General features: G+C 35.7%; 2 protein-coding genes across 4 annotated transcripts in view; one reads left to right on the plus strand and one right to left on the minus strand.

The window, feature by feature from the left end:
* Positions 1-705: 705 nt before the first annotated feature.
* On the minus strand, positions 706-8868 carry LOC309490883 (uncharacterized protein). 2 transcript variants are annotated; one of them, XM_082160188.1, is made up of 18 exons: positions 8796-8868; positions 7467-7713; positions 7254-7362; positions 7083-7163; positions 6466-6867; positions 6216-6320; positions 5851-6083; positions 5586-5764; positions 4749-4842; positions 4434-4669; positions 4047-4161; positions 3207-3324; positions 3026-3117; positions 2751-2868; positions 2544-2645; positions 2292-2465; positions 1413-1589; positions 706-1241 (listed from the first exon to the last, which is right to left on the minus strand). In XM_082160188.1, the coding sequence occupies exons 2-18, from the start codon at positions 7545-7547 to the stop codon at positions 1033-1035; spliced, it is 2625 nt and encodes an 874-aa protein (XP_082016314.1). In that variant the 5' UTR covers positions 7548-7713; positions 8796-8868; the 3' UTR covers positions 706-1032. The 2 variants fall into 2 exon arrangements, with proteins under 2 accessions (XP_082016314.1, XP_082016313.1); XM_082160187.1 differs by lacking the exon at positions 8796-8868 and having other exon boundaries at positions 7467-7879.
* A 1150-nt stretch (positions 8869-10018) lies between these two features.
* sv2bb (synaptic vesicle glycoprotein 2Bb) overlaps positions 10019-15748 on the plus strand; it is a 50725-nt gene continuing 44995 nt past the window's right edge. Inside the window, exon 1 of one of the 2 annotated variants that reach the window (XM_082160192.1) lies at positions 10019-10265. The gene's annotated coding sequence lies outside the window, so the exon portion shown is untranslated. The remainder of the gene's footprint in view (positions 10266-15748) is intronic. The other variant, XM_082160193.1, reaches the window with a different exon arrangement.

Consider the following 15748-nt stretch of genomic DNA (forward strand, 5'->3'; position numbering starts at 1 on the left):
TGCTCACACACTCTCTCTCTCTCACACACACAAATACACACACACACACCTAACCCTAACCCTATTGCTCACAAACTCTCTCTCACACACAGACACACTTTCTATCTCTCTCTCTCTCTCACACACACGCGTACCTAACCCTAACCCTAGATATCAATCTATATACAGGATTTTTTATTGCTGTAATAAGTTAAACGAGTAAAATCCTGCAATACAATGTTTCACAGGCATTATACAAATAAAGAAAAAGTAATATGAATGATGTGTACATTAACTTGTATGTATTGTTATGAACTAATATCCTGCTTTGGCCACTTGTGAGCAAAATGCAAAAGAAAAGTTATAAAATTAAGAACATCAGTATCAGCATTCAGGGCACTATGATCATGTTAATTATTGTTAAGGATATAGATGCAAAATAATATTGAATACATATATTTACAAGATCTAAAATATAAATACACTGTATTCTACAAAATCTGTAGTTTGTATTGATCTGTATGAGTAGTATTGTAGTTAATGTTAATGTAAAGTGAGGAAGAAAAAGAGTATTTCAGTTTTATTCAAATTAATTAATGTTTTAAAATGGGATATACAACTTGTGATTAAGTCTATGCATACAAATTAATATGCATATGCTAAATGTAATATTAAATATATTGCATCAACGACCAAAATGTATGTTAATATAAATATTTATTAAATTTGCAATAAATCATTATTTTTAAAAGTTGTAGGTGTAATGTCATGCCACGTGTAAAATATGTAATATAAAAGTAACAAGTAAGCAAGCTATGCCTCTATAACAATGGTGACAGAGGCTTATGGATAATGTAGACCCTTCTGTTATTCAAATCTGCAAAGAGTTAGAAAATATTGGTGTAAAAAACAAACACAGTAGCTCAGGGTAAGAATGACTTTTACTTATTTATTTATTTTTTAATTAATCTGAAAAATATTTAATTTCCAGACTCAAAAATCAGAATTTGGAAAGATGATGAATCCAATGCTTCAAATGTTTGTGCTAAAACTTTAAAACTCTTCTTCAGAAAGTTCTGGACTGCTGTTGTCCTCACTCTCCTCTTCAACATCTTCCTCCAGCAAGAAGAGGGAAGGGTCTGTGTTGACACTGCCATAGGTGCTGGTGACTGCTGCAAGTTTCTGCTGTAGAATGTGTCGCTTGTGTAAGATACAGCAGTAGAGCCCCCTGTGTCCATCTTCGGTCAGCTCTCTAGGCGGATCTTGAGGTAAAAAGTGAAGAAAATTGACGATTATTAAGCAGTATTTCATTAAAAAAAAAACGCTAAGAATTGTGATTTTTTTAAAGCAATATTTACAGTAAACTATAACATCCTGGTTAGTGGGATAACCTTATTTATACACATTCAATAAGAAACATTTATCGTACGTACTATGGATCTTGATGTCCTCTTTAGTTTCCCGAAGAAGACTGTCCAGTTTGTCCAATGTTTTTTTTAGATGCTGATAATGCTGAGTCATCTCTTTTACAATTATTATCTTCTCCTCCTCCATGCGCCTGACCAGCATGACTTGATCAAACAGTCGTCTCTTCAAGCGGAGACTCGCCACTATTTTTGAAAATAAAAGTGGAGAGGAAAAATTTCAAACACTAACACACAACATATTCAGCTTTACCTCTAGCAGTGTTCTTCACTAGTCATTTGAGCGCCTTGAGAATAATATTGATGAATAACTTTATAAAAATGTACACGGGTAGTAATATAACAATATCCTAACTGTATCATCCCTTAAGTATGCATATAATAATGCAGCCAATACACAATTGACAACAACTGAAACATCACACTACATTACAATACAACAGAAAGTAAAAAAAAACAAAAAAACAATGCTCAGCCCAGTATTAAGATATGTTTTTATTTTTTTATTAAAGACATATTGAAAGGATATCTAATTGTTATTTCATGCTTGGGTTGGATTTTGCCATTTCAGAATAGATATGGCTTTCTTCTTAAATGTATTTGGCTATTGCAGCTCTTATATATAAAAGAAAAGTGATGACCACTACTAGTATAGAAGGTGTGTTACAGGAGTAACAATAACTATCAGATTATCACTATGTCTTTATATGGTAACATTACAGATAACTTTTCAGATAGCAACAGAATATATAATGTGTTATTCTTTACTGTATGTTACACCTTTTTTACTGGGTGGCAGTGTTAAATTGCTGAGTGTTATTACTTATATTAACAATCAACTGCATTTTGTGAATTCAAAAAAGCACAAAAATAAAACACATTAATTACCGTCTCCTTGTGCTTCCCAAGGCAGAATAAAGTCATCAGAGAGACTGCATGCTGCTTCGGTGTCAATTTTCTCTTCACAGCCAGGAATGGTGTTGTACAGCACTATCTTCTCTCTGAGGGTCTTTTTGAGCTCACCAAGTCTTCTCCGTTTGCGTTGCCTTGTTTGGTTGCTGTCTGTAAGTTTAAAAAAAAAAAAGTTAGAAAACATTTTTTTTTTACAAAATGCAAGTTGAGTGATGTAGTATCAAATACCATTTTGTCGATACAGATCATGCTTCTTTCTTCGGATTGAATAAATAATCTCATCGATTTCACTCTGGAGCTCTTCCTGGCTACTGTGAGTCCTGTGTCTCTCTTGAAAACCAGAAATAAGCAAAGTCGACCATTACAGAAAACACAGTATCAAAAATGTAGACAAATATATATGGAAATGTACACACCAGTGACTATATTACACACCAGTGGCTGCCCATTGCTTGACATCACACACCCACCGATCTGCATCTTCCATAGAGATGTTTAACTCCTGCTTGAGACTCTCAAGATTGGCTGCTTCCATTTCTGCTCTCTGTGTAGTCTATTTATAAAGATTTTTAAAAAATGACAGAAAACATAGTATCACTGCAGAATTAACCACAATTGCCCCTGAAAGAAAATGCAGTGGAGAGCACAATCACATTCACAGTGTCTCCAGGGCCCAGGAAACACCTTAACGTGCAGTCTAGGCTTCTTACTTTGACAAATCTTTTCGCCAGTGTCTTGTGGAGACTCTCCACCTTCCTATTGTTCCATCCCATGGCAAGTACAGTAATCATATCTCCTCTGCCTATAAAAAAACAAAACCGATAAGAACAAATCAATTGTACAATCTAGCATTGTGTCAAACACAATGGTTAACCCTTTTTTTCAACCAACCTGACTTGGTCATGTACTTTGTAGTAAGAGCTGCCCTTGAAAGGAAGCTATTGACCTGTTCCACCTCTTCACCAACAGTGTTTCCTGCACCCTCCTGGCTTCTACCGCCCCACCTGACCTGCTCCCAAGAAGAAGACCAAGACCTTTATCATTCTAAAGACCTTTATCAATCTTATTTATTAGTTTGTGTATCATCAATTGAATTTGGTGCCATGAGCAAATTTTGATGTTTAATATTTTCAAATATAAAATGTTCTGAGGTAGGATAACAATGAAAGAAAAGCTTTCACAACTGCAATTGTGCAGTTAGAACTTTTGGACGGGATCGGGAAGCAAATCCTGCAAACAACCCTGCTGTTCAACCAGAATGATCAATTCTCTTGTAACAGTGTGATCACTGATAGTAATGTTAACTATGTTTAAAAAGTTCATAAGCATTGTGTGTATATATACACCCAACACACACACACACTAAATAAGTAGTTTTAAACTTGTCCTTGAGGATTAGCACTACACATTTTGTATATCTCACTTATATGACACTTGATTTAACTCATCAGCTCATTAGTAGAGACCGCAAGACCTGAATTGGGTGTGTCAGATAAGGGAGACATACTGTACACAATGCAGTGCTGGGGTCCTCCAGGACAGGTCTGAAAACCACTGCATTAAAGTATTTCAATAATGTTTAAGGTACTACTTTTGACTTATGAAACGTGCATATTTTCCGAGATAATAATCAAGCTAAATTTTTGTGATGCTGTAAGGATGTTTCTAAAAAAACGTAACATTAAAACGTAAACTTAACATTAAAACGTAAACTTAACTCGCACACAGTACCTCACATTTGCCAGTGTGAGCCTTGGCATGCATTACAGATAAAAAAGGCTTCATCCTGGTAAGTGGTTGGAGCTCGGGTATCTTTTCTGCCATCTTTTCCAAATAAGGCCAGTACCTGTAAAGAAAAAATTGCCAAAACTGGTAAGGAGACAAACCAGGACCTAAGTGACTAGTACAATTCCTGTAACCAATCAAATAACACTACAGTATGTAGTCATATGTATGGTAATTTGTCATATCAGTACTGATAAGGTAGTAGCCATATTCATTTTCTAATTCCATAATATAAAAAATGTGTGATATTTAGCTAGTCATGGTGTTAATGGTTATTAATAAAGGTAAAACATCAGTAAAAACTTCAGTTATCATTTGGCAATGGCTATCTACCTGCAAGCAATGTCCATACAAAAGAATGTTGCATTTGCAGCTTGTGCCAGCTCCTTCTGCAGGAACATTGGGTAGGCATATATTTCACCACGGTAGTGGTTCAAGCCTTGCAGCAAAATTCCATGTCTGCACACAGCTATTTCAAGGCCCTCTTCATCCACCTTGGCCCTGGACTTCTGTGCGATTTCTCTGCCTGCTGTAAATGTTGCCGGTCCACAGACATCATGACCTGTCCTCTGAAAGTAGATACAATACGTTACATGTAATCCCAGGACAAGAAAACATTCAATTAAAAAGAGTTAAAGAAACCCTTACACTTAACATCTGGCTTCTAATTTGGTCAACAAAGGCAGATACTTTGGCATCTTGTGCGATGAACAGTCCATCAAAAAGAGATGGTTCGTCTGTCCTGTTAAATAAGAGGAATTCATCGCCAACACAATTACATAATAATGATTTAACATTGCATTCACCTAAATTAATATAACAATTAACCATAAAGGTGCCACACATTTTAGTCTGTATAAATCACATTTGATCTGGAACACTGTGTTTAGAGTATCAGATTGTATTTGTCCTGTGTAAATGAATGCTGTAATTTGGAATTAACTTGTGTAAGTAAAAAACATACTGTTTAAAGTACAAAAAGAAATAACATCTTTATTTTTGTTTGTGTCTTCAGGCTACAGAAGGGAGAAAAAGTTCCTGAACAATTTACCAGATTGCTGTCATAGAATTGTAAAGCTTGTTTAAAACAGTGCTATATCTCTCAAAACACTTTTTAAATTGTAAAAGCATTTACGTTTGAATGTGAAGCAATCATACATGTGACACATTTTGTTACTTTCCATGAATTTCAAATAAAAGTATAATTATATAATGACTAGAGCCAAAAAAAAGTTATGTTGAAGAAATAGGTTTAGATGCTACGAATGGTTGTTATTTTTTACAGCAATAAGGTAAAGTACAGTTTCTCTATATATCAGTCCATCCATAGCTATACTTGCTTTTCCTTTAGAGGGTCATGGCATGGGGGGTCTAGAGCCCATCGCATCTAGCACTGGGTGACAGGTGAGATGCAGCATGGACACAAAAATACCATTGCACCACCCTATATCCAAATTAAAAAAAGAAATGAAAAATTACACTTACCCTTTGGATTTCTTGAACCGGTAATGTTTTCTATTGCCGTCTGCAGATATAGCCAGCATGTCTGGTGTGCATGCTGGGCATTTAAAGGGCTCCATCAGGCACATATCTTCTTTCCTAAAATTGCAGAAGGAAAACTCCCGAAAGACTCTGTGGAAGGTGTCACCACAAACACTACCCGTCTGGAAAGAAGGATGGTATTATTTTGGTAAATAAAAGATTTTGAAGTCTGGAATTCAAACACTTTGGAAATGAAAACAGCCCTTACCCGACCAGTGCAAAGACATCGATGTTCAAGCATTCTGAGAAATGCTTGTTGGGATAAAGCTGGGCTGGCTAATTTCATCTGCTCAAATGATGTGAACAGATCAAACTTAAACAGCATTTGGCAGCTGGTGGTTGCTGGCCAGTATCTGTATTGAAGCAAGTCACTAATCCCAGGAGTCCATTTGGAAGAGCAAAGTGGACAGCTTATACACGGCAGGCACAGGTTGTATGGACCTTAAAACAAACATGCGTTTACTATTTGGCCAGTATTTGTACAGCACAGTACAAAAGAATATAGTAAGCCATTATTATGCTTGACTTCATCTGGTTGGATATAAAAAGGTAGAAGGAAGTGACAAGACATACCGTTGATAGTCACCAATACGGTCTGCTTTCCTGGGATCATTTTGAAGTCAAGGTTTGGACCACAGGAACAGATTTGTATCGGTGGAGGAATTGGAAGCATACACACTGCAGAAAGTCAAAATCAAATTTCAGAAAGTCAAATTTCAGAAAGTAATATCAGTAATGTCTACACATTTACTCAACAAAGTAAAAAAAAATTCAGTTAAAGGAAACTGCAGAGGGCACCTACTACTACATTATCTGAACATACCTTGTTCATGGAGTTGATATTGGCCACTTTCATCAACCACCACTACGGATGTTGGTGGAATGGGTTTTAAAAAACCATCAAACATTGCTTCCCTATCATGGAAAACATTTTTTCGGTGGATCTCGGTGTCACATGATGAACAGAAAAACTGATTTCCTGAGGGGACACAGTCTAAGCACCGGACAACAGCATCAAGAGTTTTGCATTGTTGACAGCAATGCTGGGTAACGGTCTCTGCAGCCAACATGCAATTCAAGATCTCTGGCATTGCAGCCCTGAATTTCTTTTCAGAGATGACCTGTCTTTTGGTCCATGCAGACATGGTGGGTGTCTCTTCTACTTCCACTGATGCAGAGACAGCGACAGAAGTTAACAGGTTTTTTAGCCTCTGAAGATTTTGATCTAAATTAATAAAAAATTAAATGATAATAATAAGGAAAAAGCCAGTTGCAATAATGCATTTTAATAAAAAAAAATAACAATTTCTTATATGGTTTTGTCACTTCATATGCATGATAGGAATGGGAATTACATACTTTAACAGTTGCCTATATGTGACATTTTAAATTTAAATAGAAAAGCTGAAATTATTTAGGCTTTCAATTCAATATGCTCACCAAGACTTGGTCCCTCTTGCGGAATATCATTCATTTGCACGTCCTCGACCTCTGAGAGCTCCCTAGTGCCGGCAGGTTTAACTGCAAACACATGTAATGATATAGAAAACATCACTGCTGACCAAAAGCTTAGACACTTGTGAACAACAGTAGGCAGTATATTTTACTGACCAGATCGTTTCTTCTGAACACGTTGTGGTAGGATGTACCCATGCTGGTCTCTCTTTCTCCAGGAAACATTGGAGACTTCAGTTCCCTTTTTTTTCCTTTTCTTTTTAGTCTGTAAGTAAAAACTAAATGATAAATTTTGGGGAAGCATTTGCAGAGGCATTTTCTTTTAAATTTAGGTAAATAACATGATAGAGAAATAATGAAATATTTTACTTTTTGGGTTTCCAACTCATCAGCCATGGTTTTTGCTGCTTCCAGCCATTCATTAAATTGTTGTAATGACTCTGATGCCATTTGTAGATGTTTTTAAATAGAAATAATTGAAGGATAAAGTAAAAACATAAAAAAAATACAAAACAGGAAAGCGAGAAATAGAGAGAGAGGAGGAAAAAGAAACTGGCTCTTAAAAGAACCGATTGATTTGTAAAATATTTCAGTGATAAAGGATGGGTACAAAAACCTGAAAACAAACAGATGAGATGATTAGACAAAACAAACCAGGGCTCTGTGTGGGCACGGACTGGTCCTTGTCAACCTGTTTGTGCCTATAAATCTGAATGCACTAGTGCAGTGGTTCTCAAACCTGTCCTGGCGTACCCCCAACACTGCACGTTTTCTTTCTCTCACTAATCAAACACACCTGATTCAACTCATCAGCTCATTAACCCATGTAATAATGAGCTGATGAGTTGAATCAGGTGTGTTTGATTAGTGAGAGAAAGAAAACGTGCAGTGTTGGGTGTGCCAGGACAGGTTTGAGAACCACTGCACTAGTGGGTATTATTAAATAAATTTTATTTTGCATGTGAAGTGGGGACACTTAATATTCACCAATATTATTGATCTGCCTGCATTGGCACCATTATGAGAACTGAACTGAACTGGATAATGGCATCACTGTTTTCTCCAGAGCGGCTATATAAATGAACTAAATTAATGTTGTTTTTTTTTCAAGCTGATTTGAAACAATCTGTATAGTAAAAAGCAATATATAGGCTAAATAAAGGTGACTTGACTTGTGGCTATAACCTAAAATAGGCAATAACAATGAATGTACAATGAACAATTGATTCCGTCAACCGATTTTGCCATTACTGCATTTTTTAAATTCTTTAAAATGTTATACCTAGCTGAATTGATACCCTGAATTTAAATCATTTGGATAGCTGTAAAACTGTTGTGACCTCATACTATTTGTATAATGCTGAAACTACCTTTTTCTCTAAGAGAAAACATTTAACGTTACAGTTTTGGATACATTAGGCTGAAATTATTTGTGGCAATATGACAGAAATTGCAGATGCATGTGAAATAGCAACATGCTGCTAGCGATGAAGCTAACGTTAGATAGTAGGTCGCAATGAAATAACGTAACTTTAACAGTTATTTTCTTAATGAGTAAAATGGCTAACAGTTATCGCAACTGATTTGTAACCCAGACGTCAAAATGCACTCATTTAGTTCCACATAAATTACAAAAAACACACACAACTACTTATAAATATATATTAAAAAAACAACAGCATAAAATTCACACCTTACCTATATCGACCTCGCACTGGGACTGTCAGGAAAAAACCTGGCCACGCCACTCCTCCGCCGCCGCCGCCGCCGCCATAGACAGTATAAGAAGGCCGCCGCCTCCTTCTTCTTCTTCTTCTTCTTCTTCTTCTTCTTCTTCCTTTTGGTTCATTGATTTTTTATTTTTTTTATTCAGCGCCACACGAATGTGGTCAAATGATGATATGTTAAAAACTTTAGCTGAACTGAAAAAAAAATCAATATAAAAATGCTGAAAATGTTTTAAAATCACTACATATGATAAAATGTCACGGTTTTATCATCTGTAGTGTTTTTTTTTAAATCATCGTTTTTTTTTACTTTGTTGTTACAAAAGGTTTATCTTAAGTTATTTTAAAAAAAAAAGGATAATAGTTTAATTATTTTGATGTGGTTCTTTACTTTCCAATACGTTTTTTTGAGGAAGAAAAGCACATCAAATACATAAAAAATATATAGCCTAAATACATTTAGGCCTACACATCTCAGTTTTCTGTATTAATCTCAAGTAAATGCAATAATAAAACAAATACTATTTTGATTGGTAATGACGGTAAACGCCATTTCATTACACACGACACCGTCATTATTAAAAGGAGCGCTAGAGGGCGGTTAACTTTAAAACGTAAGTATAGGTCGTAATAAGCTGCTTGCACATACGACTTTGATGGTCGTTTTTTGTAGGAGGACAGTCTCCACACACACACACACCTTGCCAGGTGAGAGCACTGCAGTTGGTAAACAATATGTGAAGAATAGTGATGCATTTCCCTTTCATGGGGTGAATGTAGGTGGAGATGGATGGAGGGATGGAGGGATGGATGGATAGATAGATAGATAGATAGATAGATAGATAGATAGATAGATAGATAGATAGATAGATAGATAGATAGATAGATAGATATGCATTTTCATCACAGTCCACTGAAGAAACCCCATCCATCATTAATAAAGACCCCCCCCCCCCCCCCCCCCCCATAAGCAGCTATCCATCTGCCAAGCCCAATTTCTCCTCCCTGATGTGCATTCATGTTTTCTCTACAGTATCTCTCCCTCCATCTCTCTCACCCTCTCTCTCTCTTTCTCTCTCTCTCTCTATCACAAACAGTCGCTGCTCCCTTACGCCAGCTCTGGCACATGTGGGAGTGAGCGAGGAGCAGAGAGGTAGGGATGGTCTCTACCATTGTGAGTTGCTTGGGCGTGTTCTGGGAGCTCCTCCTATAATGAACGGATCGGGAGGAGGGAAGGAGAGTGTGTGTAAGAGCGCTCGCATCCTAATCTTCCTGTTCAGCATCTCTGCTGGCTGTCTGGATGATCCCTCTCTCTCTCCCTCTTTCTCATGTTTGAACACAGGCCGTCATTACCGGATACACAGCTTTTTGGGGTATTTCAAATTTTCAAATTTTTTTCAATAGAGGGACTATTTTGATGCATAGTCAGCATAATTCAACGGTAAGAAAGTTGATTTGCTTCTTTGTGTATTGTGTATTAGATATATATAGTGATATTGTGTATCAAATGTGTTTTTCTGTTTTGTTTTGCCATGAAAGTCCATAGTCGAGATTGCAGTGGGGGACTCTGCAGAGTAAAAGTTTATGAAATATTAAAGGGTATAACCATGTTTGAAGCTCACAGAGGCATGAAAACTAAGCATCACTGCACAGAAAACTCAGCTAAAGGGAGTTTTTCTTTAAATTCAACTGTAGCCCGAAGACATTGAAGCGTTTAGGTGATGCTTCCATTTATAGAATGAATCAATAAGAGTCTGGTTGCTGCCTAGTAGATTTTGGAAGCAGTTACGTAATCAATACCCAGTGAAAATATTTCTCCCGCAGAGACTAAGTGATGCAATCATTTAATATGATAAAGTGCACAATCGTCGCCACTTTCGGAAAGAAGAGCGGTCATCAATTGTGGAGAGAAGTTGTGCTGGAAGCAATACAAAACTTGCTTTTTCAGATTACCGATCCTCGCAGAAAAGAGAGATATGCTGGCCTTCTCTTTTAGACATGAAAAGCATCATTAAGTTCATGAAAATGAGATGTGCAATGATGCAAGCGTGTGAACTGATTAAATTATAAAATTGATGTTTTGATGTATCACTTTCAGCGCATTCCACCTTATGTGTGTGTGTGTGTGTGTGTGTGTGTGTGTGTGTGTGTGTGTGTGTGTGTGTGTGTGTATTTGTGCTGTGTGGGCGAATGCAAGTTGTGTGTTAATAGTGTGTATTTATAAATTGTGTGTGTGCTAGTTGTGTGCTGAAGGGTGGGGGATCTCCTTGCAATGGATAAAAACATATGCATTATTTATATCCTCTAAATGTCTCACGGGCACCAGAATCACCATTATAGCTTTTCTCAGATACAAAAAGCTCATGATGAAGCTAGTTATGTAGTAAATAATACTGTATGTATACATATAACTGCAGGTGAACTTATTCATGTTGGCAAACCTAGAAAAAAAACTCCCCCTCCTAGATTTCTTTGGATCATTAGCTGTCTTCTGTGGCTTTCAAACTGCTCCTCCGTGGATTTCTGGTGATCAAAGGCAGAAAACATGTTATAAAAATATGACTTATTAGAGGCACCTCTCGGCGAGGGAATGCAGGCTGAAAACAAAATCTTGGAAACTGCTTTGAGTTAGCAGAAGCGCTACATCAAATTTGGACCCATTTTTGCATCATAGTGTAAGATGTTCCACTGTCAGAAACGAGTCTAAAGCTCCCTAGAAGAGATGGTGAATATTCAGACTTTTCGAAATAGCACACAATTCCCAAATGGAATGTCTTTCATTTCTAAAAAGAAAGAAAAAACCTTGCTTTTTAATGAATATGTGACCCTGGATCACAAAACCAGTCATAAGTCGCACGGGTATATTTGTGGCAATAGCCAACAATACATTGCATGGGTCAAAATTATAGATTTTTCTTTTATGCCAAAAATCATTAGGATATTAAGTAAAGATCATGTTCCATGAAGATATTTAGTACATTTCCTACTGTAAATATATAAAACATGTATTTTTGTGAGTGAATGCAGCACGATCGCCAACATAAATGGACCATTTTAAAGGCAATGTTTCCCAATGTTTCGATTTTTTCGGTTTTCGATTCCAGATTTTCAAATTGCTGTATCGTGGCTAAATATTGTCTTATTCTAACAAACCACGCATCAATTGAAAGCTTATTTATCCAACTTTCATATGATGTATAAATCTCAATTTCATGAAATTTACCCATGTGACTGGTTTTGTGGTCCAGGGTCACATATTTTGTAGTCTAAATTTAGTTGTCAACATTGTACCGTGTTTAAATCCATATATATGTTTAATATATATATATATATATATATATATATATATATATATATATATTTACTGTATAAATACACACTTCTCAGATAAATGTATAGTATTTAATCTAAACTCTCTCTTTCAATGATCGAAATATAAAGTGAAGTTGGTAAATGTACTAGCTTTTACCAATGAGATAAATGATACACAAAGAATTAGGTTTTGTATATATATAAGAAACCGTACGAAAAATTGGCACCATTACTGTCTGCCTAAACTGGGACTTCACACTCAATTACACCACTAACTTTATCTAATGCTCATGTTTTTAATCATTTGTAACTAATCTACATGGACGGAATCGAATGTGAGCATGTGCAAAGAGTGGAACTCGTTAAAACACCTCTGTTTTTTCAGTCTAGCGTTGGCAGTTAATGTAATGCCAATTTTGCAGTCCTACAGTTGGCTTGTGTTTTATGTTTGCGAGAGAAGCTTTTTTCTGGACGGTAAATCTCAAGAGGAAGCAAAAAAAAAGAAAGAAGCTGGAATAGAACGTCCCTGAAAATCATGCTTTACTGCAAAAAGAGCTATTTTTCCTCACTTTTGTTTGAACCAGCTTCCTGAAACCAGTTGGAGGATTAACCTCCAACTTCTTTATATCTGTTTATCTCCAAGAGGTGTCAGACATCAACACAATGAAACACAAATACATCTAGTTAAGCATCACAAAAGCTCAGTTTCCTTGTTAGTGAGGAGATTTCTATGACCAACAAATGGAATTAAAAATAAATAAAACATAGGCCTATATACAGGTATGCAATAATAGTCAGCCGTAGAAGAAAATGTTGCTGAAGTGAGGAAGTGCGTGGATGTCTGCAGACTCTTTAATATTTTACTAGAGCTCTGCTCACAGCAGGGTTCTCCCTAATAGATCAACATGGCGGCTTTTCCCTGAGCCTCTGTGATTTATTCCCTTTGTGCTGCTTTTTAATTGAATAACTATGCATTTGAACAGATATTTTATGCCCATTGAAATCCATTTGAAGAGGTTGAGCCTCAATGTTTTATCTTAGGCATGTGTTGTGGTGTACATGATTGAATAGTGCATGATTTAAGAGTTAATGTGTGTTTAAGTCAATATGAATCAAATTTGATTGTGCATTCCTGGTCGTATTGTGAATGGTTCATTGCTGTTTGCTTGTCGTTGTCATTTTTTTATCAAAATGTGATTTTCCTGAAACAACTTTCCTTTTCTGCTGACATCACTGGTCGTACATAAAATACTAATAATTTACAATTGACAAAATAAAGCAATTTTTTTTTTAATTAAATATCACATTTAACTCAGAAAGATGATGCATTTTGAAAGCTCTCTTATTCTTGTTGAATATACTAAGACTAAGACTATACAGCACACCCTCATGGTATTTCAGAAGTATTTAACGTTTGGGTGAATTGGAGGTGAATTTGTATGATCTAATTTCTATGGTTTTGTATGATTTTCTTATACTCCACTGAGAGTTAGATTTAAGCGTAGTTTTTTCTTCTAAAAATCCGTTTTTGCACTAGGCCTACTCAAATTGTACGAATTCAAATGAATTCACCATCAATTCGCCAAAGCGTAAAATAGTTATGTTGTCTCATAAGATCAGGTTGGACTATAAGTAAGCCATTTTGAAGTCTCCAAAAAACAAAAAACAAAAAAAAACTGTGGTGTTTTCAAAACATTGCTTTATTTGTTTGAGAAGCCGCATAGCAACAGGCTCCACCAATGGCATGAATTTGGGGCGGGGCCAGTTGTTTGTTTGACCAATGAAAGATAGAGAGAGCGGAGTTGCAATGGTGCAGGGATGAAGTCAAAACCCGGAAGACTAATTCACCAGTGGTTCCCTCAAGATTTCTGTGGGTTTTAATAATGGGTTTTCAATTTATGAGTACCGTAAGATCTGTGGTAAACATAAGTTGACGATACTTGGACGTTTTGTTCTACAACGTAAATTACACACACTCACACACCAAATGTTCTTATCAAGTTACTTATTAGAAACATACATTTGATTATTTTTTTATTAACGTAACAGCTTCAAAATTATGTTTTTTCTATATGGGTGTGTGTAATTTATGTTTCATCAACTTATGTTTACCACAGACCTTATTTCACTTATAAATTGAAAAACCTCACCGGGAAAATCTCAAGGGAACCACTGGTGAATTAGTTTTCCGGGTTTTGACGTCAGCCCTGCACTGCATTTGATGAAACTGGTGGGACAGAAGTAATTTGTTTTATCTTGTGTCTAATACCAGTTGAAATGTAAAAATTATGAAATTATATTTCATAAAAGCTATACTCGCCAATCTGTTCAGTTATATGTTAGACGCCCATGTAATTTCAAAGACAATGCTACTTTTGGGGTCCAAGTGGAGCTCATTCACTGATTGTTCTTTAAGTTAAAATATTATATAGCTGTAATAAGAGTTGATAAATTATCCCATGTTAACTATAGACTCGCTCTCATTCACCTACCTTTTAAATATAATTTAAGCCTGGCAAAGGGTATCATTTGGCTTATGGCTGCGAGGACATTTTGTGACCCCCGTCATACCAAGGAAATCAATATGATTTAGCTTGTTCCTAATGGTACCACTAATAGAGACCTCTGGCTTCCATAGAGTTATGATGCTAGACGTGATACAGTGTGGGATCCACTCCTGCTTATCTGCACTAAATCTCTTTGAAAATGTATCTAGAATTAACACTAGTTGTTGCAGTTAACACATGCTATGCCACAAATGGAGTCTTGTTATTGCTATTGGAGATCTTGATAACCCTTCACACAGCATGTTTTATGTGTGCGCTTCTGAGCTGCAAGGCACGGGAATCGATCAATAACTTTAAATTTGTAATAGTAATGTGTGCATCTCCAAGCTCAAATAGAGGTGGGTGAGACACGCGTCTCCTCTTCAGCTTAATGGACCTCTCGGATTGTATTTATCCCTCCCAATCTGTCTATGCGCGTGTGTGATAGTATTAAAAGCGTGTTATCGAATGTGTGGCTACCACAAGATTAAAGATGGAGAATATTGGAGATCTTAAAATGCATGTGCATGGAATTAATTTCGATGCTTTCATTGTAAGGTATTAGATGTAACCCTTTGATGAATGACACCTATTAGAGAGCTTTCAGGATGTGAGGTTTCATCCAAACCAGATAATATAACCTATAATTCTACAAGACTGTCCTCTTTATTTAAAGTAGTGTATAATATAAAAAATATAAATATATAATATTTGTTTTCTTCTTATATATTTATTTATATATAAAAAAAAAATTCTCTCTATATATATATATATAAAAACACACACATATACATATATATATATATATATATATATATATATATATATATATATATATATATATATATATATATATATATATATATATATGTGTATATGTATGTATGAGCATGAATTACTATATATATGAGCATACCCGTTACACTTTATTTTAAGGTGATGTAGTTACATTGTACTTACATAAGTACTGAATAATATTAATTAACTACATGTTTTTAGTGTAGAGTTACGGTTAGGATTATGGTTTGGTTTAGGGTTAGTTACTTGTAATTATGCATATTTTAGT

Source organism: Leuciscus leuciscus (genome assembly GCF_965113295.1).
Source record: "Leuciscus leuciscus genome assembly, chromosome: 25".
Taxonomy (NCBI): domain Eukaryota; kingdom Metazoa; phylum Chordata; class Actinopteri; order Cypriniformes; family Leuciscidae; genus Leuciscus; species Leuciscus leuciscus.